The 26,756-nt window shown below is 43.8% G+C and overlaps 1 protein-coding gene across 3 annotated transcripts in view; it reads left to right on the plus strand.

The window, feature by feature from the left end:
* LOC122808426 (zinc finger protein 585B-like) overlaps window positions 1-26,756 on the plus strand; it is a 281,651-nt gene that overhangs the window by 24,754 nt on the left and 230,141 nt on the right. For 2 of the 3 annotated variants that reach the window (XM_044079388.1, XM_044079394.1), the window contains exon 2: window positions 24,897-25,023. The exons of the other annotated variant lie outside the window; for it this stretch is intronic. In XM_044079388.1, the coding sequence (XP_043935323.1) occupies window positions 24,897-25,023 (127 nt within the window). The remainder of the gene's footprint in view (window positions 1-24,896; window positions 25,024-26,756) is intronic. 3 annotated transcript variants of the gene reach the window in all.

The raw sequence follows: 26,756 nt of genomic DNA on the forward strand, positions 1-26,756 counted from the left end.
AAATAATTATATGTACTTTGTGAATATTAACATAATTTATATAGAAGTGTAACAAAAGGAGATACTGCCAGCACAGCTGTCTGGAATTTTGCAAATGTTTGCGTCATTTGTGAATGTCAACATACTTTATATAAGATGGCTGTGTTACAAATGTATCAGAATTGTATGTCATATAAGATGGTTTATACAGATGTATGCTGAAGAGATATTTGTAAAGTACTGAGGTTAGAGGTGTGACCACCCTGTACCCGGCTGGATTAGTCAGAAATGTATACATATTATTGTAACTGTTTAGTTGTATATGTTTTAACAATGGAAACTGGAACACAGGAGGTTAATTTCAGAAAAATAGCTGAAAATTTAAATTACTTTTTGACCACTTAATAAAAGGATGTTATCTTTAAGTTTCAGTCAACAGGAGACGTAATGTCTGTACCAGAGAAGTTTTTTGTATGGTCTTTAAATTTGGAGGAATGAGAATTATTTTATGACGTCCACCAATTGCCAAAAGATCTGAGGTCTGTGCATTTTCACAGGTAGATGCCAAATGCTACCAGCTGCATCAGTGGTTGTTTTCGAGCCTGGGAAGTGAAGGCAGATGACAAGAAATGATTTAATTCTGCAAGGATCCCAGCAGTAATATTTAGGATATTAATTTGGGAGGTCTCTGCATGAGAGAGAGAGAGAGAGATAGCATTCTATATTCTGTCTTTGACCTGACGACATCAGTTAGAGGATCCATTCACCACACATCTGCCTTGCTCTTAAGTAGGCTAACTAGGGTATAGTAACTCTCTTAGATTCAGTCAGGAATATAGTGAAGCATAGTTTGGATATTTTTTTCTTTATTTGAGACTGTCCTGCAGTGTTTTAAATATTTGCTATGATTTTTAATTCTGATGACACTGTAAATATACAGTTAGTATTGTCTTGTTCTTTTATTATTTATAGTTAAATATATTTAATCATTTCATTGTGGCTGATCTGTCTAGAGATGTTTAAGTTCTGAGAGTATTTGCATATTTATTTGGTGACACTGTGTAGGCCACTCCTAATAGCCTTGCTCTTGGTCAGACTACAATTTATATTAACAGTAACATTACACAGTAAGATTGGACACCTTTTGTTAAGGGTCTTAAAGTAACTCATAAGGACATGCAGTGATAACTACCTTATAGTCTGAGCAAAATGGAGCATAGCTAGTAAACCTATGTCAGCCTTTCCCAGGTGTGTGTGTGTGTGTGTGTGTGTGTGTGTGTGTGTGTGTGTGTGTATAAAACAAACCCAGAAGTGTGTGTGTGTGTCAACTACTTGGACAGGGACACAAAGTACTGGTTGGACACAGAGGGTGCTGGAGGTCTTAGCCTGGCCACTCAGCTGAGATATCAACTCTAAAGCTGTGCCAGTGGGGATATGGAGAAAGAGGGAGAAACCAGCCCTGGACTGACTGTGGTCTTTGTGTGCTCTTGAGGAAAATTGCACTTGATGCAGAGAGCTGCATCTGGAAATACTGTGCGCCTACCTGTCATTCTCCCAGTGTGCATCCTCCACTGGTGAGGATTTAGATGCCTTGATTACTGGTCAAAAGATAGGTCTGAGGAATGCTGAATACAGTGGAACAATGACTTCCTTGCACTTAGATGCCATACCTTTGTTTATAAGTTGAGCAACATAGAATGATTTCCTCACTACTGCAGACACATGATTGTCAAAGTTTAGACTACTTTCATAGGTTGTTGCTAGGCTATCGGCCCTAAGGCCTATACAAGCTTGGCCATAATAATTCCCTGGCTATTTCTTCCCACAATATTTACTTCCCTCAACCCCTGTTTGTCATGGTGACTGACGTAATCCCCGGGGTGAATTTCCTATCTCCCATCCAGTCGTCAAGGTTCCTTTTGAAGAGGACCAAAGACGCGCTCTGCTTGACATGCATCAGCAGTCTATTCTAGAGTCTGGGGAGTTTCTGGGTCAGGAACCTATCCCTCCAGCATGTTTTGTTCATTGTGATGATAAGATTTAGATCCCTGGAGCATGTGGCTCTGAGGGATTGGGATTTCTTTGTGTAGCATGTCCAACAGCTCTGGGTTTGACATGGCTTTGTATGTTAATCTGAGATTGTCTCTGAGTAGATGATATGCGACAGAGTATAGCTGGAGTTTTTTTTACATGGTCAGCATAGGGCATCTGCTTTAGGCCTGCTATTATTTTAGTGAGGTATTTTTGCAGCCTTTCCAGTTGTTACAGATGTCTTGAGAGGTACATACCAAATGGGACATTGTATTCTATAATGGGTCTAATGAGGGATGGGTACAGTGGGACAATGACCTCCTTTTTTCTGGATGAAAAGCCCTTAGTGATGAGGTGTGCCACATGGAAGGATTTCCTGACTGTTGTAGCAATGTGGTTATCGAAGGTGAGACCACTGTCCACCTGTGTCCGTAACTGTCTGTGTGTGTCCCTAAGTCCCTGACTACTGAGTCAACTCTAAATGGTGTGTTGTCAATACGACAGTTGCCATGGGTGGTTGACTTCCCAAAGGATACTATTGTGCATTTCTTGGCATTTAGGTTTAGTCCATGGCTCTCACACCAGTTGTTTCTTTGTCAGCCCCTCCTAGAGAACATTTTGTGTCCGTGTGGGATACATTGGCAGCCCCTGATTTGCAGTCATCTGCAAATTTAGTCAGTCAGAGACCACCGACATTGGCCTTGACTTCCAAGAAGTAAATGCCAAAAAGGTGCAATCCAAGGACTGATCCTTGAGGGACTCCACTTGTGACTGGCCTCTTGTAATGGTGGACTCCCCAATTCTAACTTCCTGGGTCCTGTCTGTGAGCCAGTTGGCTATCCACCGGGGCACCTTTTGAGTTTTTCAACAATGCCCGAGTGGGGTATTGTGTCAAATGCCTTGGCCAGCTCAAGGTAGGCAGTGTGGACCATTTTTCCCTCATCCACTGCTTTGATCATCTTCTCAAAGAAGGCCACCAGGTTGAGTAGGCATGATCTGCCCTTGACTAAACCAAACTGGGTTGGTTCCAGTGTCTGGAGATTTACTCTGTCTACTGATCATTTGCAGGATAATTCTTTTCATGGCTTTACATATAAGACTAGTGAGACTTATGGGTTTGTAGTTCCCAGGGTCTGTAGATGGCCCACCTTTGTGCAGAGGGATGACTGTTGCTGTTCTCCGTTCATGAGGCATGAAGCTTGTTTGCAGGCTATACTTAAACAGATGCCCTGATAGGTCATGTTTCATGCTGTTTAGAAGGCATCCTGGTATATTGTCTGGTCCCATTGATGCATTGCTCTTGGTCCCAGAGACAGCATTAAGGACCTGTTCCCTAGTGATTAGTAAGGGAAGTTATATTTGACAGTATTTCTTGAGAGAAGTTTGATAGGGAGAGAGAGAGGTAAATTTGGAGCTGAATTTTTCAGCCAGGAGGTTTGCTATATCTTTTGGGTCAGTATACGTGGCTCCATTTACAATGAGCTTTGCACACAAGTTGTGTATTGCCTTTGAAGTTATGGTATAGCTAAAGAATGCTTTGTGGTTGTCCTTGGACTGGAGGCCAAACTTACCTCAAATCTAGCTTTGGTAGACTTTATTTATCCTCTGAGTTGTTTTAGTTTGAGAGTGTTTTTATCCTGCAGGGGGCTGCATGTCCTAATTTTTGTCATGGTTTCTTCCTTCTGTTGTGCAGGTTATTGGTCTTGTGATTCCACCAGGGGGGCCTGTTTTTTTAGTTAGTTCTGTACTTCTTCTTGGTATGTACAGCTGCCTCAGTGTAGCTACTAACGTGCTTGTACAGGGGTTCTTTGAAGAGTTATGCATAGGCAGTATTCCTCACAGGGTTTATGGGGGCTTGAATTTTTGCCAGGTTATCAGTTAATAGCAGGAGAATAGCCTTATAGCAGTTCCTGAATGTTCCAGATTAGATGGGGATCCAGGATTTTTTTTTACTTCAGAGGAGACCATTTTTTGGTCTGACCGTACCAGGGAAGACATTACATTAGGGGGTGTGCAGCACTTTCCAATATTAGTGAGGACCAGATCCAGTATGGTTGCAGCTCTGGTTGGTGTATTGACCATCTGGTCCAGGGAGTTTGTGTTTACAAAATTCAGGAATCTGTATGCCTGTATGTTTGATGTCATATAGGATTCCCAGTTAATAGTGGGGTATTTAAAGTTACCCATGAATATGGTATTGGGTTGGATGGTTAGTGTTTCTAATAAGTTTAAGTACATGGTATGGGTTTCCTGGGTCAAATTGGTGGGTCTACAGCTTGCAAGGAAATGGAATTGGATTTTACCAATGGTGATTTGAATATGGAGAAGCTCAAGTGCATCGTCCTGTCTGACCAGCCTTGATGTATGTATATCTCTGATGTAAATAGAGACACCGCCACCTTTAGTGCTGCCTGTATTGTAGCTGGTGTAAATATGTGGAAGGCATTATAACCTTGCACTGTTGGTGTGCTCTGCATGGCTTTAAACCATGTCTCTGTGACCGGACACACATCAGCATTCTCTAGGGTGAAGAGAGCTGTTAAGGAATGGAGTTTTTGTTTAGACTCCTAGCATTGAGCAGTAATACCTTTAGATTTTCCTGGTTTTGACTGGATATGTCGGAAGTACTTTCAGTTTGGCATTACCTTAAAAAGGCCCTATGGGGGAAGACAATGTTTTAGCTATTTTACTGTGGGAACATCCTTGGAGAAGATAAAATGCTACTTGGTGTGATGCACATACCAACCTGAGAGATGTATTCTGAGAGTTCTATGATGTTTCTCTTCATATAGTTTAGGGAGGTACATATCGGGTAAATTTATTCACACATGCACTATGACTGATTCATATTGGTACTTGTGGTCCAATGACCTGAGTGCTTGCATAATGTGGTAGATCCTGGCCCCGATAAATAACCAACCATGACTTTCTCCTTACTCAACCTGGTGTTCAGTGTGTCTCATGATGGAGTCTCCAATGATTAGAACGTTGGATTGTGTGGTGGCCTGCCTTATGGGCTTAGAGGTAGAGGCTCCATGAAATGTAGCTCTACGTGTTGTTTTGAAAGAGTTCATTTGGGGCTGCTGAGGGTATTTGTTATGTGTACTTTGTCTAGGAGGTCTTTATGGTTTAGGAAGGTTACATTTATGTGCCTCAGCATGTATGGGTATGTATGTCTGCTTTGCATAGTGTGATGTGTGCAGCGTGTTTACTGTTGGCAACCTTATTGACATTAGAAGTATTTTTATGTGAGAGCTTTGCCTCCAGTGACTTTGTGTAAATACTTCTCTCACATACCACATCAGTTTGTTTGAGAATTAACTGGTTGTCAGTAAACATGAGGCAATTTCTACATTGTCTTAGGATGCCCATATCCACCAAGCTAGTAATGGAGGCGGTGTGAAAGTTCATATCCATGGCAACAGTCAGTATCAGTAGTATCTGGTTTGCAATTATGTGGACAGTGGTCATCACTGCACACTAGTTGTCATGTGTGGTATTGTAGAAATTTCAGTTGTGCTATTACAGGAAAAGTGTCACTCGTGGTGTCTGAGTCTGTACAGAGCACTGCCAAACTCGAGGGGACCTGAAAATTTAAGAGTGAAGTATTTAGGCAGTGAGACCAGATGGCTTAGTGGTTAAGGTCTTCGCCTCCAATGCACAAGGTACAAGGTTCGATTCTGACCTCCGACTAATGCCTGTTTGGAGTTGGTATGTTCTCTCTGTGTCTCCGTGGGGTTTCTCCCATGTTCGAAAAACATGCTGAGTGTTTCCATCTCAAACTCACCAATGAATGGAGCTGTGGGCAGCAGCACAGACTCTACATGGTGCCCAATGGGGGGAATAGTTGTAAAAAGACCAACTGCTTTGGGCATCTATTGTGGTGCACAATATCCTCAAGATAGGAGAACACGGATCACAAACTGAGTGCCATGGCAGGGCTAGCCACTCGACGGTGTAAAATATGGCTCTAGGTGATTCGGTCATGTTGACTGTCGCCAAAAAAAAAAATGGGCATGGGTAGTTACCAGTGATAAGTGGGTTGAGGACCCGGCCTTCTCTCTGACCCACGCCAGGGACCCATGCTAACGGTGAGAGGGGTATATGTGCCCCTATTGGCCAGTGTGTGCCCGCCATAAAAGCCCAGAAGCCCTGGGTCAGTAGGCTACTGGCTGGCCGGTGTCTAGTTGCCCAGCCTGGGTTACCTGGGATAGCTCTGTTGAGTGAAAGCTGGACATAAAACCAACCAACCTGCCAAACATGAACTGAGAATTGCTACGCTTAATGTAGGTTCACTGACAGGATGCAGCTTAGAAGTGGATGACATGATGATACGGAGGAGGCTGGACATCCTATGTATCCAAGAGATGATGGAAGGGCAGTGCAACAAAGCCACTTGGCTTGGGATCCAGACTCTACTACTCAGGTGGTGGACAGGCTAGAAATGGTGTAGGAATTGTGAGACAGAGGCTTCAGAAGTCAGTGAGGGATATCATCAGGATTAATGACAGACTCATGGCAATCAGACTCCAGTGTAATGATAGGACAGTATTCATAATCTCAGCCTATGCCCCACAGCAGGGTTGTGATAGTGAGGAAAAGAGTGCATTCAGACAGCAGTTGCAGGACCTACTAGATAAAGCAGGACAACATGAATTGGTGTTGATAATGGGTGACTTGATTGCACATATCGGGACAGACAGAACAGGATATGAGGACTGCCTTGGGTCCACATGGGTGGAGCAACAGGAATAAAGAAGGAGAAGCCATTCTAGACTTCTGTCTGGCATACGGCTAGATAGTAGCCAACACATGGTTCAGAAAGAGAGACAGTCACAAGATCACATACAAGAGTAGTCAACATGCAACTCAGGTAGACTTCCTCCTAGTAAGGAAAAGGCACTGGGGTAGAATCCATGATTGCAAAGTCATCCCCAGTGAAACAGTCGGTTCACAGCATAAACCACTAGTTGCCACAATCAGCTGCAAGCAGTGGTCAGAGACGGCTCTAAGGTCAACAGAGACCAGGATGAAGACCTGGAAGTTGACTAGAGAGAAAGTACAGCAGTTCAAGGAATTACTCAGGGCTCTAGCACCCCAAGAAGAGGAGGAAATAGGTGGCAGCACCTAAAAACAGCATGTGTTAGGACTACAGAAAAGATATGTGGCCGAGCCAGGTATGGAAATAAGGTACATAAGGAAAGCTGGTGGTGGAACGCCGAAGTCCAGGAAGTAATCAAAAGAAAGGAGTGCAGGAAGAAGTGGGAGATTGAAAAGACTGACCAAGCTAGGAAGGACTACTGGTTGGCTAACAAAGAAACTAAGAAAGAAGTTGAAATAGCAAAGAATAGGGCATCAGAGGCACTCTATCAGCTTCTGGAAAGTGACTCAGTAAGGGGCACAAAGAAACTGTACCAGGTTGCAAGGCAAAGACAGAAAGATAAAGAAGATAGTCAGACACCCTTCATAAGGGATTCCAGCAACAACCTGCTTACCAGCCCACAGGACATCAAAAGCAGATGGAAGGAGTATTTCCAGCAGCTTCTGAATGAAGAAAACCCCACAGAAGCAGTACTGCCCCAGAAACAGCCTACAATGAGAGTAGAAGAGGAGCCCAGCTTAGAAGAAGTAAGAGCAGCACTAAGGAAAATGAAGTCAGGGAAAGCAGCAGGCTCAGATGAGGTCACATCAGATATAATAAAGATGCTGGGTGAGCTAGGGGAGAAATGAGTCCTGAGGGTACTAATTGCAGTGTGGAGAGAAAGGCGTATTCCAGATGACTGGAGAATAAGCATACTTGTGCCAGTGTACAAGAACAAAGGGGACATCCACAACTGTGGACAGTACAGAGGCATCAAACTCCTACCACATTGCATGAAAGTTCTGGAGAGGGTGATTGATAAACGGATACGCAGAATAGTAGGATACACAGAATAGTAGAATGTAAGATGGGAGATGAACAGTTCAGATTCAGATCAGGATGCAACACAATTGACCAAATGTTTGCATTGACACAGATACTTGAGAAGAAACTAGAGAAGAGGAGAGAGTCAAACTGGGCTTTCCTAGACTTGGAGAAAGCATATGACAAGGTCCCAAGAAAGCTGATCTGGGCAGTACTGCGGTGGTTTGAAGTCCCAGAAACATTGGTAGAATTAGTACAGGCTATGTACAAGGACCCAGTGACTCAAGTACAAACAGTGTTTGGCCTCACTGAGGGGTTCCCAGTGGGAGTGGGTGTACACCAGGGTTCAGCTTTGAGCCCACTGCTGTTCATACTGGTAATGGATTACATCAGCAAACAGGTTGGAGGAGTCAGAGCAACAAAGCTGCTGTATGCAGACGATGTGGCAGTACAGGCAGACTCTGATCTAGAACTTCAGCAAAGGATAGGAGAATGGAATGCAAATCTGAAGGCACATGGGATGAAACTAAGCACAGATAAGACAGTGGTAATGGCAGCAGATTGGGGAAATCAGAAGAAGCTGAGAATAGAGATAGATGGGAAGATAGTGGAACAGGTAAACAGCTTCAAGTATCTGGGAGGGGTGGTTGAGGAGAAGGGTAGTCTAAATGAAGATGTCAAAGCTAGAATCAGAGGGGCTGCAGCCAACTGGCATAGAGTATCAGGTGTAGTATATGACAGAAGAATGCCAAAGAAGCTGAAAAGTAAGGTGTACAAGACAGTGGTGTGACCAGTACTACTGTATGGTACAGAAACCTGGGCAGTAAAGGCAGAACAGTTGAAGAAGCTAGAGGTGATGGAAATGAAGTGCCTGAGAAAGGTGGTAGGATGCACACTGTGGGACAGGTGAAGAAATGAGGACATAAGAGCAGAAGCCAAAGTAGCTCCAATTGCAGAAAAGATCAAAGAGAACAGATTACGATGGTTTGGGCACATGTGTAGAAAAGCAGAAGACAATCTGGTGAGGGAGATTTGGGACAGATAGGAAGAAGGTAAGAGGAAGTGAGGGCGTCCAGCAAAGAGGTGGATGGATTGTGTGAAAGAAGATCTGCGACAGTCAGGCATGAGTGTTGAAGAAGGCAGGAGAGTTGCACTGAATCGAGAGAGTTGACAGTTAATACGATACCTCGATCCCATGTAAATGGGAAAAAGGGGATGATGATGATGAAGATGATGCCTGCAGGTAGCCCTCAGCCAGCCTGAATACCAGATTCTTTGGATTTCTGCGTCGGATGCTGTCTCTTCTTCCATGACGTCAGGTCGTCAGGGGTATAAAACATGCAGCCGACGCCATTACATCAGTCTTTCTTGCTGTGCAATGCCTGAAGCAGGAGCAGTTCACAAGTGCCAGTCGGCTGACTCCTGAAATTAAAATTTTCGAGTTTCAGACCCGAAGTCTTCAAAAGATATAAGTACCCCATTGGGATCCTTTTTCTTGCTCTAACCAAAGTCAGTAAAAGTTAACAATTGTCTTGCCTGTGGAAAACGTATACCTCATAGAGATTTTCATTCTTACTTCATTCCCTGTTTAGGCCCAGACCACGACATCCCTTGCTGTCAGTTTTGTGCCTTGTTCAACCCTCAAACTATTCATCATTGGGCTATTTTTGCAGCCAGTTACTTTTGTATTCGATCTGTGTACTCCGAAATGGCTTCATTAAGCCATCCAACTACTGATCTTCCAAAAAAAGTAAGGATAAAGATAGAGACAGACTGCATAGGTCCAAAACTGCTGACAACGCGTCCGTTAAGCTAGTCGCCAGCCCACCAATATTCAGTGAGGTGCTTTTGCAGCCCCTGATACCCGCTACTTCAGATTCGCAGGCCTCTACTGAGACCCATTCGGAGTCCGGTATGCCGTGAGATGCTTCTTTGACTATGGAACCTGCGGCTGTCTCTACCTTGGATGGGTCCGAAGCCACTGTGCAGGCACCAGCTACTGAGGGTGCATTCAGGCCTACAGACATTCATATTAAACTGACACCATCGTTTTCATCCAGGCCAAAAACTCGCACTGCTCCTAGAAAACAGACAACCAAACCGCAGGCTCAGGCCCATACGCCTCAAAAACAAATGCTTAGAATGGCTGAAGACCTTATTACCTTAATTAGGGGAAGCCAGCCTTCCCCCTCTGAGACCTAGAACTGATTTTCTTTCTGATTCTTCTGACCAGGAATCTGATATCTCTGTTTCTTCTGATTCCCAGGATTTGCCCTTATCTGCTTATGAGGATTCTCATGCAGAGGATTCCATTCCCTCTGCTTCCCCCCCGGAAAATGTTTTTCAGTGAAACCTTGCATACTCTTAAGGAGCATTTCTGCTGGGAAAGCCAGGATTACTCTGACTACAAAAAGAGACTTAGGGAATTCTTACTCCTACCTCAACACAGGCCTTTAGCTATCCCTCCTGTTCTGGACATTGTAGATGATGCTTTCTTGGAATCTAGCTTTACCCCAGACAGCTCCCAGAAAACCTGGCAGGTACTACAGAGTACCTGACTCTCACAAGTTCCTCTTCAAGAATCCTTCTGCGGATCTAGAGAGCATTTCCCAAGGACCAAAAAGCATTAAGGCTACTCCTGCCAAAAATCCTACCCCTTCTGATTCTAGAGACTTGGACAGATGGGATAAGAAAGGTATACACTTCTGCAATTTTGGCCAATAGGGCTTTAAATTGCCAGTTTCCTATGTTCAAGTAGTTCCATAATATGCTGCTGATACTTTGACAGAAAATTATGTTGATTCCTGACTGTGCTGAACACAGAGAATTACAAGATTTAATGCATTCTGCAGAACAAGTTCTGGAACAAGATTCCAATCTACATTAGGCAGAGCTCCTCATTAACACTCTTCAAGAGAAACCTTGATGAGTGGATGGATGGAAAACAGGAAGTTTACCCCGGGATCACTTCAGTGGCTGTGCTGGACAGAGGCACAGGGAACTAATCTAAGGGGGTGGCGAAAGCCAATACATTCTGGCTAGGCTTATAAATGCCTTTGGGCAGATAGCTTTATACGTACCTGTGAACCTATAAGTTGGTAAACATACTTTGCAATGTGGTTTTGATGCTTTGTGGTTTTGATGCTTTAACAGGGGTGTCCAACCTTTTGGCTTGCTGGGGCCGCATTGAGTGAACATAAATGGTCTTGGAGCCGCATATAAAATATATCATATAGTTAACTCTTTCATTGCTCAGGAAGACCACAGTCGACCTCCTGGCTGTACTGTAGGTGCATTTGAACAATGAATAAATGTAATAAATGCCTAATATTTGCCTTAAAATTCTAATGCTCATTCTAATTCTCTAATCTAACATTTAACTTTAACATCTTAGTTACCATATCTATATAGCGGGGTATATATATATATATATATATATATATATATATATATATATATATATATATATATATATATATAAAAATTTTTTTTTTTTTTTTACAAATAAACAGATAATTCACTAAAGCACTAGCATTTCTTACTGGGAAAACCATTCCAGCAGTCCAACTACATAAAATGTCAACATCAGCAGTCCTACAATACTATAATCCACAAAAATAACCCAACAAATTTGCAATAAAATAAAGCATTCACATTACTGAATTAATAAAACAATTCTGAATAAGCTACAAGAGGGTCTCACCCAAACAAATAACTGGTGCCGGAAATATGGCCTCAAGTTAAATGCCAAAAAATGCATCATCATCCCCTTTGAAGAGAGTGATGTCCCCACAAATTATCACAGTAATAACAATGTTGTAAGCACGCAATCAGTCGTGAGGTGCTAGGGCACCCAGGTTGATAGAAATCTAACTTTTGACCACCACGTTGTCTCCGCTGTAAGGAAAGCTTTTTACACGGCCCACTTCATTAGTAAGGGTACCTCATCCAGGGACGAGGAGGTCATAACATCCCTGTATTCTTCCTTTACAAGAGCCGTTATTGAGTGCAATGCCGCTTTTGGCATGTGCCTCAGCAAAACACCCTGCCAAAAGAAAGACTACAACCATTTCTGACAAAAAAGGTCAAAGGACTGAGTTCACTTAGTTATCCAAACGGACTAAAAAGCTTCTTGCTTTCCTCTGTCTCTCACTGGCCCCTATAAATTTCATCATTGGCTTGCTTTACAGGCTAAGAAAGATCCTGCCTTAAGAGACTTCCTCCACCTCAGAAATACTGGTCATTCTCCTAAAAACTTAACTCATTGATATTTGCCTTGTTGTAATTATAACTGTAAAAAAAATGTTTTTAAGTTTATTCTGTACCTCAATGATTCTCACTGCTATGAGATGTAATCTCTGCCATATTGTATGAGTATTACATCCATAATTTGCTGTCTCTCTCTCATGTATTGTATTATATTTATTTGTGGAGCTTTTCTCCCCGGGCCTCAGCTGAAAATGGACCTGTGTCCAGTCGGACTTTCCCGGTAAACAAATGTAAAATAAAATAAATAAAAATAAACTTCCCTTCAATCTAAAGCCATTTGGCATTCAGACATTTTAAGTTGTGCAGAAGTTACTCACACACTGACATTTTACTGAGCTGTAATGCTGATCTTCGCTTTTGAAAAAAACAAATTCCCAGACTTTGTCAATAGCTCAAAGTGTAGAGAGGATTATTTATTTATTATATATTTATTTATTTTTGGAAAACATCTTTAAAATTGTTAAATTGATTACACACCCAGAAACACAGAAAAGATATTGTGATTATGTAAACCACAGACTGCTGCAAGAAATCAGTCACATTAGCAGTCTATGCTTATGTCCGAACAGATGAATAATACCTGTCGATTCTAAAAGAAGTAAAGTAGCTTAATAAGAAGGTTATTTGCAATGTTACATGGCAGTTTATATTGGAAATAAGCAGAGATATTAAAAAGGCTCTGTTTTTCATAATTACACCGAAAAGTCTTCCAAGGTAAATTCAACTTCTGATTTAGTATGGAACCATACCTCTCAACCATAGAGCAAGAAATCTTGACAAAGCGAAAAATAAAAGTGGGACACAGGCCCAAAAATAGTTATGCATCACAGACACCATTGAAACAACTGTAGCTGCAAACATTATACATCACTTATAATCTTTCTATCCCATCATTGTCAAACATTATATGGCTCATTCAGTCATGCCTTCTTTTGCATCAAAGAAAACCATGCTTTGAAATGACAAATGCATAAAAAATAATAAATAAAACACATTGCATCAACATCCTGCAACTTCCTAGGGAGGGTGGCCTAATAGTTAAGGTGTTTGCCTTACAAACACAAGGTGCAGGGTTTGAGTCTCACAAGGGATAATTGGCTAAGCTTAAAATGTTTCGCAAGGGCAGTTAGCTTAGTACTAACCTATGAACCTGCAAGCAGCCACAGAGCTTTCACTGAAACTAGGGCTGCTTGTTTCCCCAGAATGACAGCTCTCCCTAATTAAGTCTAATGGTATAAAATCTACCAGTATCTGGACTACCTGAAATAAATTAAATTATGGCCTGTAAATTGAAAGTACACTTTGTTTAATTAAACTATATAAGCCCACTTATTATATTTTTTCAGTAACATCCCAATGTCCATTTCCAGGTCACTTTACAAGACATTGGCAGTTGTAGACTTGGCATCCTTCAGAACCCCACAGGCCCACGCTAATACATTGCCCATTAAATGTAAATATCCATCCACTGTAAATGGCAAGAAGCTGCGTTCCCAAGTATTAGGTTTTGAAACAAAGAAACATATTTTCAACAGTCCGTAAGTCTCTGTCTTTAATAATCATCTAATGTTGCAGCACTCCCATCAAACAAGCACACACATACACACTAAAATCCCCAACATTTAAAAAATTACATTGTGCCCATTTGATTTGCCAGTATTGATGATCCGCCAATGCTATGCTTACTGTTGTCCAATCTATCACTGCTTAGAACCCACTAATGAAAAAACAGTACTAGGTGCTTTTTTGTTTGTCTGAAAAAACAATACTATTTTATATGCTACAATCCTACATAGTCAGTCCACTACTGACCCATTAACCCTAGGCTGCTGTCTCATTCTTACTCCCTGGAACTGCATTACCTTGGATGACTACTTTTATTTCCTAAGCAAAAGGCACAAATTGGAAGATGAGGCAAAATTTAGACATTCTTTGAAAATCCATAAAGTTAAGAGGTATGAGTTCATGTTCAATACCACACTCTCTCAGTCAGGAAAGCCACAATTTAATGAAAGTGTACTCCTTAATGTATGATATATTTGTGAGCTAACTTGTGTGTGTTCAATAGGTAGACTGATCATAGTCTCTTTGTGCATGCTTCTCTCTCTGTCATGCACACATATACACGCACACACTCTTCTTCTACTTTCACGCACACAGTTCTGCTTTTATGCATACACTCAGTCACTCCGTACTTACCTATTAACACAGGTAATTGCTGTCCCTTTCAAAGGCAACAGCGGCAAATCCATACACGAGTCCCTCTTCAGCGAGAACACACACACACACACACACACACACACACACACACACACACACACACACACACACACACACACACACACTGATTGCTCGGCGCAAAATAATGGCGTAAACACAGACCCTTTTTTGGCTCAAAAACAAAACTAGAAGGGTGCTTTGGCACATGCGCACACCGACATTAGCGTTACAGGTCACGGGAGCGAAAAACACAAAACAAAAAAAAGGGTTTTGGGGCATGTGTACATCGATGTTGGAGGTTGAGGGCCGCATGGAAGAGCTCTGAGGGCCACATGCGGCCCACGGGCTGCAGGTTGGACACGTCTACTTTAGAAGCATCTTGCAGGGCTGCTGTCACTGGGTTTTCTACTTAGAAGGCATGCTTGGCTTAAGGAACAAAACTTGCCATGTCATGTTAAAGCTAAATTACTGGATGCTCCTTTAAACCAAGACTGCCTTTTTGGCAACAAAGCAGAAGTCCTCAAAAGGATGGAGGAAAAAGCTAAATCTATGCAAACTGTTAAAGATTTCCTACAAGTACAGCCTCACAGATTCAGTAGGCATTCACCTTCAAAGAGCTGGTCCTTTCTAGTCTTTTACAGGCCTTCTCAATCAAAACCCAGGAACAGCAGACCACCTAGGCTACAGTCTGACTATGCACAGATCCAGGCATTGGAGGGGGGGGGGGGCTCCCACTTCCAAAGCAGGTAGTAGTAAGCCACCCCCCTACAGAAAAATGACACAATGACTTTATCTTAACCCTTTCAAGCCCTCCTCAACAACCTGCTCCCTTAGGAGGAAAGCTCGCCCTGCATGCAAAAAACTGGGAACTCATTACCCAGGACAAATGGGTTTTGAACATAGTTTCCCAAGGATACAGATTCCACCAACCCCAAATGGTTGACCAGACCTACCCCCAAATCAATGGGTGGAGGTCCAACAGCAGGTTCTCTCTTTTCTCAGTATCGGGGCTATTCAACCTGTCCCAGCAGAACAAAGGGGACTAGGTTTTTATTCAAGACTTTTTCTGGTACCCGGAAAAGACGACAACTGGTGCCCTATCCTGGACTTCTCTGTTCTCAACACCTTTCTGGTGGTTCCAAAATTCAAAATGCTAACTCTCCAACAGCTTCTTCCTATGCTAGTCAAGAATGCCTGGCTGGCAACCCTAGAAATAAAGGAAGCTTACCGGCACATCCCAATAAGGGAATCTTGCAGGAAATGCCTACACTTCAGGGCAGGCTCTCTGCACTTCCCTTTGGCTTCTCTACTGCGCCCAGGGTATTCACAAAGTGTCTAGCTCCAGCCATTGCATTTTGCAGGCAGAGAAATATTCAAATGTACCCACACTTGGATGATTGTCTGATTCAGGCAGAAAGCCAGGACTTGCTATTACAACACCTGGCATTCATAAAGAAACTTCTAACCTCACTAGGGTACACCATCAACGAAAATAAATCTCACCTATTACCCTGCCAACAGATTGCATTCCTGGGAGCAAGCTTGAACACAACTTCCCAGATGGCATTCCTCACTCCGGAGAAACAAGTTTATTTGGCAACCTACTTCAAACTATTGGCCACAAAACCGCAGCTATCTGCAAGGAAAATACTGCAAGCTTTGGGGTTCATGGTCTCTTGCATTCTACTAATTCCATATGCAAGACTGCATATGAGGAAACTTCAATGGTATCTAAAAAGCCTATGGTGTCAACATTCTCAGGACCTGTATGAAGAGTTCCTTTGGTGGGCAGAAGCCTGCTACCACAACAAGGGACTCCCTTTCAGTCTTCCCTCTGCCACCCAAACCCTAACAGCAGATGCATCAGACTATGCATGTGGGGCTCACATGGCAGGGCAGTGCATTCAGGGCAAATGGAACCCGAGACAGATGCACCTGCATATCAACCAAAAAGAAATGTTAGCTGTACAGAATGCTCTGACAGCCTTCTAAGACCGTATTTTACCAGGACAACTATTGGTAAAGACAGACAACACCACAGTTATGTGGTACATAAACAAGCAGGGGGGAACCCACTCGTACCCCCTCTGCAGACTAGCCAAGGCTCTGTGGAACACAGTCTTGAGCTACCAAGTGCACCTACAAGCACAATTCCTGCCAGGCAAACTAAATTCACTGGTAGACAACTTCAGAAGAAATCTCATGGACCCACACAAATGGAAACTACAACCCAAAATATTCAACGTCTTGAGGAACAAATGGGGGAACTTTGAACAAATTTTGCACAAGAACTCCCCACAGGCAAGCTTGGAAAGTGGATGCTCTGTCCTTTACCTGGGAAAGCCTCTCAGTTTATGCCTTTCCCCCTCTGCCTCTCCTCTCAAAGGTTCTACTAAAGATTAAACAGGACAAGCCAAGGACAATACTGATTGCACCAGGCTGGCCATGCCAGCACTGGTACCCCCTCTTGCGCAGTGTGACACTGCTGCAACCATGGCACCTGCCGCAGACCTCTTCTCTGCTGTCCCAGTAGGCGGCCCAGATCCTGCACCCTCCGCTTCAAACCCTGAACCTTGCAGCCTGGCTAATTCCTTGAGCTCTCCTCTAGCATCCCTCAGTAAGCAGGTGCTGGATGTCATTCTGGAGGCAAGGAGGCCTAGTACCAGAAAATCCTATGCTGAAAAGTGGAGAAGATGCTGTTCCTGGAGCCAGGCTCAGGGGATGGGCACAACAGTGCCCAGCTTACCTCATAGTCTAGATTATTTAGCAGAAATGCTCCACAAGAGTCTATCCTTCTCGTTAATTAAAATTCATGCCTCTGCCATTTCAGCCCATTATAATACTGAGCCACCCCTCTTCTCTCACCCCTTTGCTAAAACAAATCCTTAGAAGGGCAAAAAATTTAAGACCCCCCCCCAGGAGAGCTCCTACTCCAGTCTGGGACCTTAACTTTGTATTGGAAAAGCGCATTCTTCCCCCCTTTGAACCAGCTGCAATAGTAGAGTTGAAATTCCTTTCTTGGAAAACAGCCTTCCTTCTAGCCATCACTTCAGCAAGAAGAGTGTCTGAATTACAGGCCCTCATGGCAGTGGAACCCTTCATTATCTTCCATGCAGACAGGGTTTCCCACAGGATTAATCCTTCCTTTATGCCCAAGGTGGTGTCTAGTGTGGCCCTAAATCAGTCCATTCGTTTGGCTACTTTTTTCCCTAATCCACAAAACAAAGGGGAACGGATACTGCACTCTCTGGACATGCACAGGCAACATAGATTTTATTTGGACAGGACTAAGCCTCTCAGAAAATCTGAACAGCTGCTGGTTGGCTTTGCTGCAGGGGCAGAGGGGAAGGCCATTTCAAAGCAAACCATTTCCAAATGGATAGCCCATTGCATTAATTTCTGCTACAAGCACCATGGAAAACCTTACCCCACAGGGGATAAGATCACATTCCACCAGGGCTGCATGTACCTCTACAGTCTTTCTCAGAGGAGTCCCTACCAGGGACATCCTAGAAGCTGCTACCTGGAGCTCTGTACATACCTTCACCAAGCATTACCACATGCCTATCTTTTCTAAATCCAGAGCTGGATTTGCCACTGCAGTCCTGCAGGCCTTAATAGCTGGCCCTAATGTTCTTTAACTTCCTCCTCCCTTACTTAGCTTTGGGAATCGACCCAAATGTGATGACTGCAACATTGAAACATGAAGAACATAGTACAGTTGTGTACACTTACCATAAATGTAGATGTTAGAGTGTATTCACTGTTGCAGTCCTGGTTACCCTCCCTCCAGCCCCCTGACTTCTCTTGGCTCTCCCTTTCCTTCTTGTTTGGTATAGCTATTTTTTCTGGTGTATTTGCTTTTTGATGGGGGTGTTCCATACCATATAATTGCTTCCTGTTGTGGGGGCAGCTAACATCTGGGGTAAGAAAAACTGATGTAATGGCATCGGCTGCATGTTTTATACCCCTGATGACCTGACGTCATGGAAGAAGAGAGAGCATCCGACGCAGAAATCCGAAGACTCTGGTATTCAGGCCGCTTGAGGGCTACCTGCAGGCAGATAACCCAAATGTGATGAATGCAACAGTGAATACACCCGAACATCTACATTTATGGTAAGTGTACGCAACTGTACTTTCTTCGTCTTTCACTGTTGCAGTCATCACATTTGTCATCACATTTGGATTATCCCTGCCAAGGGTAGCCCTTGGCTGGCCCGAATACCAGAGGCTCAGTATTTCTGCATCGGTTGCTGTCGCTTCAGGGCTGACGTTAGGTCGTCAGTAGTATAAAGTAAGATAGCCGACGCCAATACATCAGTTCATAGGTTCATAGGTTCATAGGTTAGTACTAAGCTAACTGCCCTTGCGAGCCATTTTTAAGCCTAGCCAATTATCCCTTGTGAGACTCAAACCCTGCACCTTGTGTTTGTAAGGCAAACACCTTAACCATTAGGCCACCCTCCCAACCCCCCAGTCTTTCTTGCATGGATCCTGAAGCAGAAGCAGTTTGCATGAGTGCCATTTGGCCGCTACCCGAGTTTCGTCTTCTGAACTGAAGCTGAAGTCTTCTAAAGTTAACTGTTTTGCCTGTGGAAAGCAAATACCACACTGAGACTTTCATTCTTACTGCATCACTTGTTTAGGCCCAGACCACAATGTCCCCCGCTGTCGCTTTTGTGCTTTGTTCAGTGCCAGAACTATACATCTTCGGGCCTTTATTGTAGATAGATATTTTCGCTTACAGTCCCCGAATTCCGATATGGCTTCAGTAAGCCATCTGACAGCAGATCTTCCCAAAAAACATAAGGATAAAGACAGAGACAGACCACACAGGTCCAAACCTACCAACGATGCTTCTGTTAAGCTAGTCATCAGTTTTCCGGTCCTCAGTGAGGCACTTTCACAGCCCCTGATGCCCGCTTCTGTGGATTCGCAGGCCACTACTGAGACCCTTTCGGAGTCCAGTATGCTGCAAAACTCCTCTTCGACCAAGGATCCTCCAGTTGTCTCTCCCCTGGATGTCTCCGGAGCCACTGAACCGGCACTGGCTTTTGAGGAAGTACTTCGCACTACCGATTCTCGACATAAACTGAGACTTCTTTCGCGACTACCTTTCTTTCAGAAACTACTGAGTTTCTTTGGCCCAGGGTACAAACCACACCCAAGAAACCGACCCAATCTCAAGCACCTGTGTCCTTGCCTCCGTCTTAAATACTTAAAAGGGTGGAAGGACCTTGTCATGCTGATTAGGGGAAGACAAGCTACCCCTTCCAAAAGAAAGAGGTCTGTCCCCAGTAGTTTTGTCTGAACTGGAGTCTGATAACTCCGATGCATCTGAATATGAAGACATGCAACCCCTCTCTGCTTATGAGGATTCTGATGCAAAGGACTCTATTCCTTCAGCCTCTCCCCACCGAGGACTTTTCCTTTGGGGAAACCTTTCATACCTTAAGTGAGCATTTCCATTGGGAATGTCATGACTACCCTCAGTCTAAAAAGAGACTCGGGGAATTCTTGGATCTTCCACAGCACAGGCCCCTGGCCATTCCCCCAGTTCTGGATGTTGTGGACAATGTTTTCTTGGAATCCAGTTTGACTCCTGACACCCTCCCTCCTGCACCCAAAAAACATTACAGGTATAACAGAGTCCCTCACTCGCACATATTTCTTTTTAAAAATCCAACTGCTGACCCTGAGGTAATTTCTTAAGGGCCTAAAGGAATTAAAGCAACCTCTGCTAAGAATCCCACCCCCTCAGATAGGGATTTCTGAGCACTAGACAGATTGGGTAAAAAAGTATACACCTCTGCTACTCTTGCTATCAGAGCACTAAACTGCCAGTTTTATATGCTAAAATTTAACAACATACCATGGAACTCCTCAAACAAAAAGTGTCTTCCTTTCCTGCTTGTGGAGAATCTAAAGCGTTACAAGAGTTAATGCATTTGCAAGTCAAGTAGCTAAACACCTTGCACTGTGGTTTTCATGCTCTAGAAGCTTCTTACAGGGCAACAGTCACCAGTTTGTCCTTAGAAGGCATGCATGGCTTAAAGAACAGCCCTAGTCAGACCATGTTAAATCTAAATTGTTGGCTGCACCCTTGCACAAAGACAGCTTATTTGCCTCTAAGGCAGAGGAGGTCTTACAAAAGATGGAAGAAAATGCTAAATCTCTGCAGACAGTTAACAATTTTTTACAGGTCCAGCAAGCATTGCCCCTCCAAGCACTGGTCCTTTCCTGCTCCCACCAGGTCAATTTATCCCAGACCCCATGGAAGCAGGGTCTATACTATAAGATCGACGGTTGAAAACCTCGAACAACATATGGCCAACACCATATGGTCGATGTCTTCAAATGTCAACCTTATAAAAAAAAAAAAAAAAAAAAAAGTACCCTAACTGGCTTAAGCAGGGGAGTAAACCCCCTGCACCCCCCCCACTGCTTAAATATACCAACTCCGAGACCGCACTACATTGCAGTAAATGGAAATCTCCCCTTACAGAGATTTCCGTTTACATGCTTGAGATTCTGAGCGGTCGATATTCTCGTGTCGACAATGTCAGATTAGACATTGTCGGCTTTCAAGAATATGATATAGACCTTGGAAGCAGACCCCCCCCCCCCCTCAGACAGCTGCCACAGGGAATGCAGAGATTAAAACGGTGGAATTCCTCCACCTCAAAATCAGGGAGATCTAAGTCACCCCCTCATGGTCACAATGACTCTCCTCCCCCACCCCTTCCCACTGCCCACCTTCACTTACCCCTAGGAGGAAAACTCTCCTTTCATGCAAGCACCTGGGCCATCATTACTAACGACTGCTGGGTCCTCAACATAGTGTCCCAGGGATACATATTTTCTTTCGACACTCTTCCACCTCCAAAAGGGTTCCCAGATCTGCTCCCAAGCCAATGGGCAGAGGCACAGAAGCAAGTCCTTTCCCTGTTCTCTGTGAGGGCAATAGACCATGTTCCTGCAGAACAGAAAGGCCAAGGTTTCTACTCCAGACTTTTTCTGGTACCCAGAAAAGAAGGCACCTGGTGCCACATCCTTAGTCTATACATTCTAAACACCTTCCTGGTGATGACCAAAATTCAAAATGCTCACCCTACAGCAACTGCTACCCATGCTCTCCAGTGATGCTTGGCTAGCCACCCTTAGACCTGAAAGAGGCCTACCTCCACATTCCTGTCAGGGAATCATGCAGGAAATATTTGTGTTTCAGGGCAGGCTCTCTGCACTTCCCTTTGGCTTATCTACTGCTCCCAGTGTTTTTCACAAAATGTCTGGCTCCGGCCATTGCCTTTTGCAGACAAAGGAATATCCAGCTTTTCCCATACTTGGATGACTGCCTAATTCAGGCAGACAGCCAGGAAAAGCTGCTGAAGCACCTGGCCTTTAAGTCCCTACTGACCTCCCTAGGGTACACTGTCAATGAAAAGAAATCCAAACAAGTACCCACCCAAATGATTATATTCCTGGCAGCAAGCCTGGACACAGCATCTCGGATGGCATTCCTTACTCCAGAGAAGAAAACTTACCTGACGATGTACTTCTCTCAACTAGCCACCAGACCCCAGTTAGTTGCAAGGAAAATCCTGTAAGCTCTGGGGTTCATGGCATCTTTCATTCTAATTATTCCATATGCCAGACTGCATATGGGGAAACTTCAGTGGTACCTAAAAAGCCTTTGGTGTCAACACCCTCAAGACCTGGAAACTCTTATACCCATGATACCTTGCCTCAGAAAAAAAATTCTTTGGTGGGCAGCAGCATGCTCACACAACAAGGGAATACCTTTCTCGCCAGCCCCTGCCACCCAGACCCTCACCACAGATGCATCAGACTATGCCTGGGGTGCACACTTGGATGGCAGGTGCATACAAGGTCAATGGAGCCCATAGCAAATCCATCTGCACATCAACCAAAAAGAGATGTTAGCTGTCCAGCACACATTGACATCTTTCAGGCCCCTTCTCCCCCCCCCCCAGGGGCTCTCCTGATCAAAACAGACACCACCACTGTGATGTGGTATATCACCAACCAGGGAGGGACTTACTCCTGTCCTTTATGCAGGCTAGCCAAGACCCTTTGGCACACAGCCTCTACCATGCAACTCCACCTGTTAGCACAATTCCTACCAGGTTCTCTAAACTCTCTGGCATACCACTTAAGCAAAAATCTTCTGGACCCACATGAGTGGCAGCTAGACAAAAGAACCTTCACCCTGATAACTCAGAAATGGGGCACGCCAGAGGTCAACCTCTTTGCCTCCCACACTAGCCATCAGCTCAGCAAGTTCTGCACCAGGCAGCATCACTGTATGGCTTGGAAAGTGGATGCCCTGTCCTTCCCGTGGGTCAGTCTATCTGTCTGTGCCTTTGTCCTTCCCCTGGGTCAGTCTGTCAGTCTATGCCTTTCCTCCACTACCTTTCATCCCCAGGGTACTGCTGAAAATAAGGGAGGAAAAATCAAGGACAATTGTTATTGCTCTAGACTGGTCTCGCCAGCACTGGTACCCACTGCTGCGCAGCCTGTCCCCACTGCCACCATGGCATCTCACTCAGACCCCAACCCTCCTGACCCAGAGGGAAGAAGAATTCATGCATCTCCAGTTGCAGACCCTCAGTTTGGCAGCCTGGCTTACTCCCTGCCCACTGATCAATCTGTCAACCCCAGTAATCCGGTACTAAATGTTATAAGTGAGGCCAGATGCCCTAGCACTAGAAAGTCTTATGCTGACAAATGGAAAAGGCTCTGCACCTGGATTCAGGCTAAGGGAGCCAATATGGGACAGCCCTCCGTCTCATCCTGGATTACTTAGTTGACCTGTTACACAGTGGTCTCTCTTTTTCCTCTATTAAAATTCATGCCTGTGCTATCTCTACTCATTTCCCCACTGAGCAGCCACTTTTCTCACACCCTGTGATCAAACAATTCGTAAGAGGGACTAGCAACTTGAGGCCACCCAGAAGAGTACCTACCCCAGCTTGGGACCTTAACTTTGTGTTGGAAAAGCTCATCCTACTCCCCTTCGAACCAGCATCTTCAGCAGAGTTAACATTTCTTTCCTGGAAGACAGCTTTCCTTCTGGCCATCACTTCAGCCAGAAGGGTCTCTGAGCTACAAGCACTCATGGCTGTAGAGCACTTCATCATCTTCATGCTGACAGGGTTTCCCTCAGGACTAACCCATCCTTCATGCCGAAAGTGGTGTCCACTGTAGCTCTCAACCAGTCCATTCATTTGCCCACCTTTTTCCCTAACCCATAGAACAAGGGTGAAAGGAGCCTGCACCCTCTAGATGTGCACAGACTGCTCAGATTCTAGCTAGACAGAACTAAATCCTATAGAAGGTCTGATCAATTGCTGACTAGCTTTGCTGCAAGGGCAGAGGGCAAAGCCATCTCCAAACAAACAATTTCCAAATGGATAGCACACCATACATTTATGTTACAAGCAATATGGAAAGCCTCCCCCTAAGGGGGTCAGGACTCACTCCACAAGAGCAGCCTCCACCTCTGCAGCTTTCCTCAGAGGACTCCCCAGCAGGGACATCCTGGAGGCTGCCACATGGACATTTGTTCACACTTTCACCAAACATTACCACCTACTTATTTTCTCCAAATCCAGGGCAGGCTTTGCCACTGCAGTCTTGCAGGGCATCCTAGCCAGCCCCAGTCTCCTTGACTGCCTCCACCCTTTTCCTCAGCTTTGGGAATCAACCCAAATGTGATGACTGCAACAGTGAAACATGAAGAACATAGTACAATTGTGTACACTTACCATAAATGTAGATATGTGAGTGTATTCACTGTTGCAGTCCTGGTTTCCCTTCCTCCACCCCCCTCTTCTTTCTTCTCTCTCCTTACAAGGGGCATTTGGTATTTACTTTCTACTAGTGGGGTTCTTCCACCAGAACCTGGCTCCCACTTGGGGGCTCCTGACAGGGCAAGAAAAACTGATGTAATGGCAGTCCTGAAGCAACAGCAACCGATGCAGAAATACTACGCCTCTGGTATTTGGGCCAGCCGAAGGCTACCCTGGCAGGGATAACCCAAATGTGGTGACTGCAACAGTGAACACACTCTAACATCCACATTTATGGTAAGTGTACACAACTGTGCCTTTTTGGCTTCTCTTTGGCTAGGTGCTTCAGAGAAAAGGTTTACTGATACTAGCTGTTAGTGTGTAGTTGCAAATATGAAAATTAGTGTGTGTGTGGGGGGGCAGGGGGGTGTAACAATCACTGTAACTTGGCTGTATTCAGTTTCTTACTATAATGCAAGGGACATAATTAGTATTTGAATTCCTGAACTTGATGTCAGTTTTTTTTTTCCCTGGAGTGGAGAGAGGAATTGTTTTGTCACTGAAAGTTGGAAAACAATGTATTTATTATAACTGTGGGAGAATGTTGTTATGGTTTATTTATTTGCAAACTTTAATATTTGAAGAAATGGTACAGAAAAATATCATACTTTTTTTAGGTACCAAAAACCTTTAAAGATGTTGCTGTTGCGTTTTCAAGAGAAGAATGGCAAATGCTGAGCAAAGAGGAGAAACAGCTACACCAACAGGTGATGGTGCAGAACTACGAGCACATGGTGTCAGTAGGTAAGAGTGGTCTCTCTCACACACACAGCATACCTCTTAACTGTCCATGATCTGGCTCAACATTTTGGTATGTACATACTAAAACTGACTTGTTTTGAAAGGAGATGATAGATTATATTAAGTGAATGTTGCTTTCAATATAGTTGCAGACTTCTTTTGCTGTAAAAAGTGATTGTCAAATTCTGCCAGTATTCCAGGTTCATGCCACAAAGTATGTGATGTAATTCTTTTTGGCTTTGCCCATTACTGTGGAGGAACAGTGCTACATGGGGTGGTAACGCTACAGAGCTGTTAGTACATTCTTTTAGGATGTAAATAGGGTGGTCTGAGAGCTACACATGGTGTTAGTAGGTAACAAGAAAGGTCCAAGAGTTACAGAAGGAGGTGATGGTACAGAAGTGTGATCACACAGTGTAAGTAGGTAGTCCCAGAGGTACACAGGAAGGGTAGTACAGAAGTGTGATCATGTGGTCTGAGTAGGTAATGAGGAAGGTCCGAAAGGTACACAGTGAGGCAATGGCACATAATTGTATTCACATGAATTTATGTATTTTACATTACAGTTGTTTACCAGGAAAGTCCAACTGGACACCAGCCCTTTTTCAGCAGAGGCTGGGGAGAAAAGCTCCTTGTTTATGAAACAAAATTACTACAATAAATGAAGGTTACAGAGAATTCATGCACAAGTTAATATATGCAGTTTTACAGTTTAGGGAAAGTGTCATGTTGCAGGAAGGGTTACATTAAGATATAAATTTAATTCATGGAAACTCTTATTATATACAGTTTTACAAGTGAGGGAAGGTATCATGATACCGGAGGTGTGTGAAGAATAGTCAGTCATATGTATATACGTACATATACAAGTCTTAGAGATGTAGGACATTCCCTGTATTACATAAGTTGCAGAAACAGATGAGGTCTTGCATGGAACAAGTCGCATACACTGTGGAGGTTCTTTGGCCTACAGTGTGGAAATGCTGAAGGAGGAAGGAGACAGTAGACCGTTAACTGGTTAGTAGTCGGTATGAAACAGAGTTGAGGAAAGCGAGAAGAATTAGTGTTATCTAGTGGACTGGTACCAGCCAGGGGTGGCACAAGACCAGAGCCATGTATCAGCCAAGTGAGTTTTTAAAGTTTTTTTCAATTGTGTTGAGGTTGTAGCTGTGAAGTTGTTGGGTAAGGAATTCCATGTTATAGTTATAAAATTTGAGTAGAGGTATTCGTCTGCTGTATTTTTGGCTTTAGTTGCATCCAGTAGTTTATTATTGGCGCATAACACTCTGTTACTATAGGGATGAAGTCATTTTTTTAGAACATTGTTTTTTATCAGGATGATACAGAATTTTGTGGGCTAGAGTAAGTTGATTATAAAGGATGAGCTATAGCAATTCTAACCATTTAAGTTGCTGCAGGGATATACACTGGTGAGACCCATAAGGAGAGTCTGTGGCAAACCTGGCAAATTTATTGTCACCTGAATAGTTTTGCAATGTCTGTTTTTCTTGGATTAGTGAGAATTGGAGAAGCGTAGGTAAGTGTTGAGAGGAGGTGTGTGCGTGTTATGGTTTCTTTAGTTAATCTTGTAAGAAATTGTTTATTTCTGTGTAGGATACCCAGTTTTTGTGGATCTCCTTTTATGCTGTGGGATATGTGAATGTCAAATTTCATATTTCAGTTGATTTCGACCCCAAGTAGTTTATTGTCGGTGACAAGTGAGATAATGGTGTTGT

The sequence above is a fragment of the Protopterus annectens genome, chromosome 1.part1 (genome assembly GCF_019279795.1).
Source record: "Protopterus annectens isolate FY-2018-M chromosome 1.part1, PAN1.0, whole genome shotgun sequence".
NCBI lineage: Eukaryota > Metazoa > Chordata > Ceratodontiformes > Protopteridae > Protopterus > Protopterus annectens.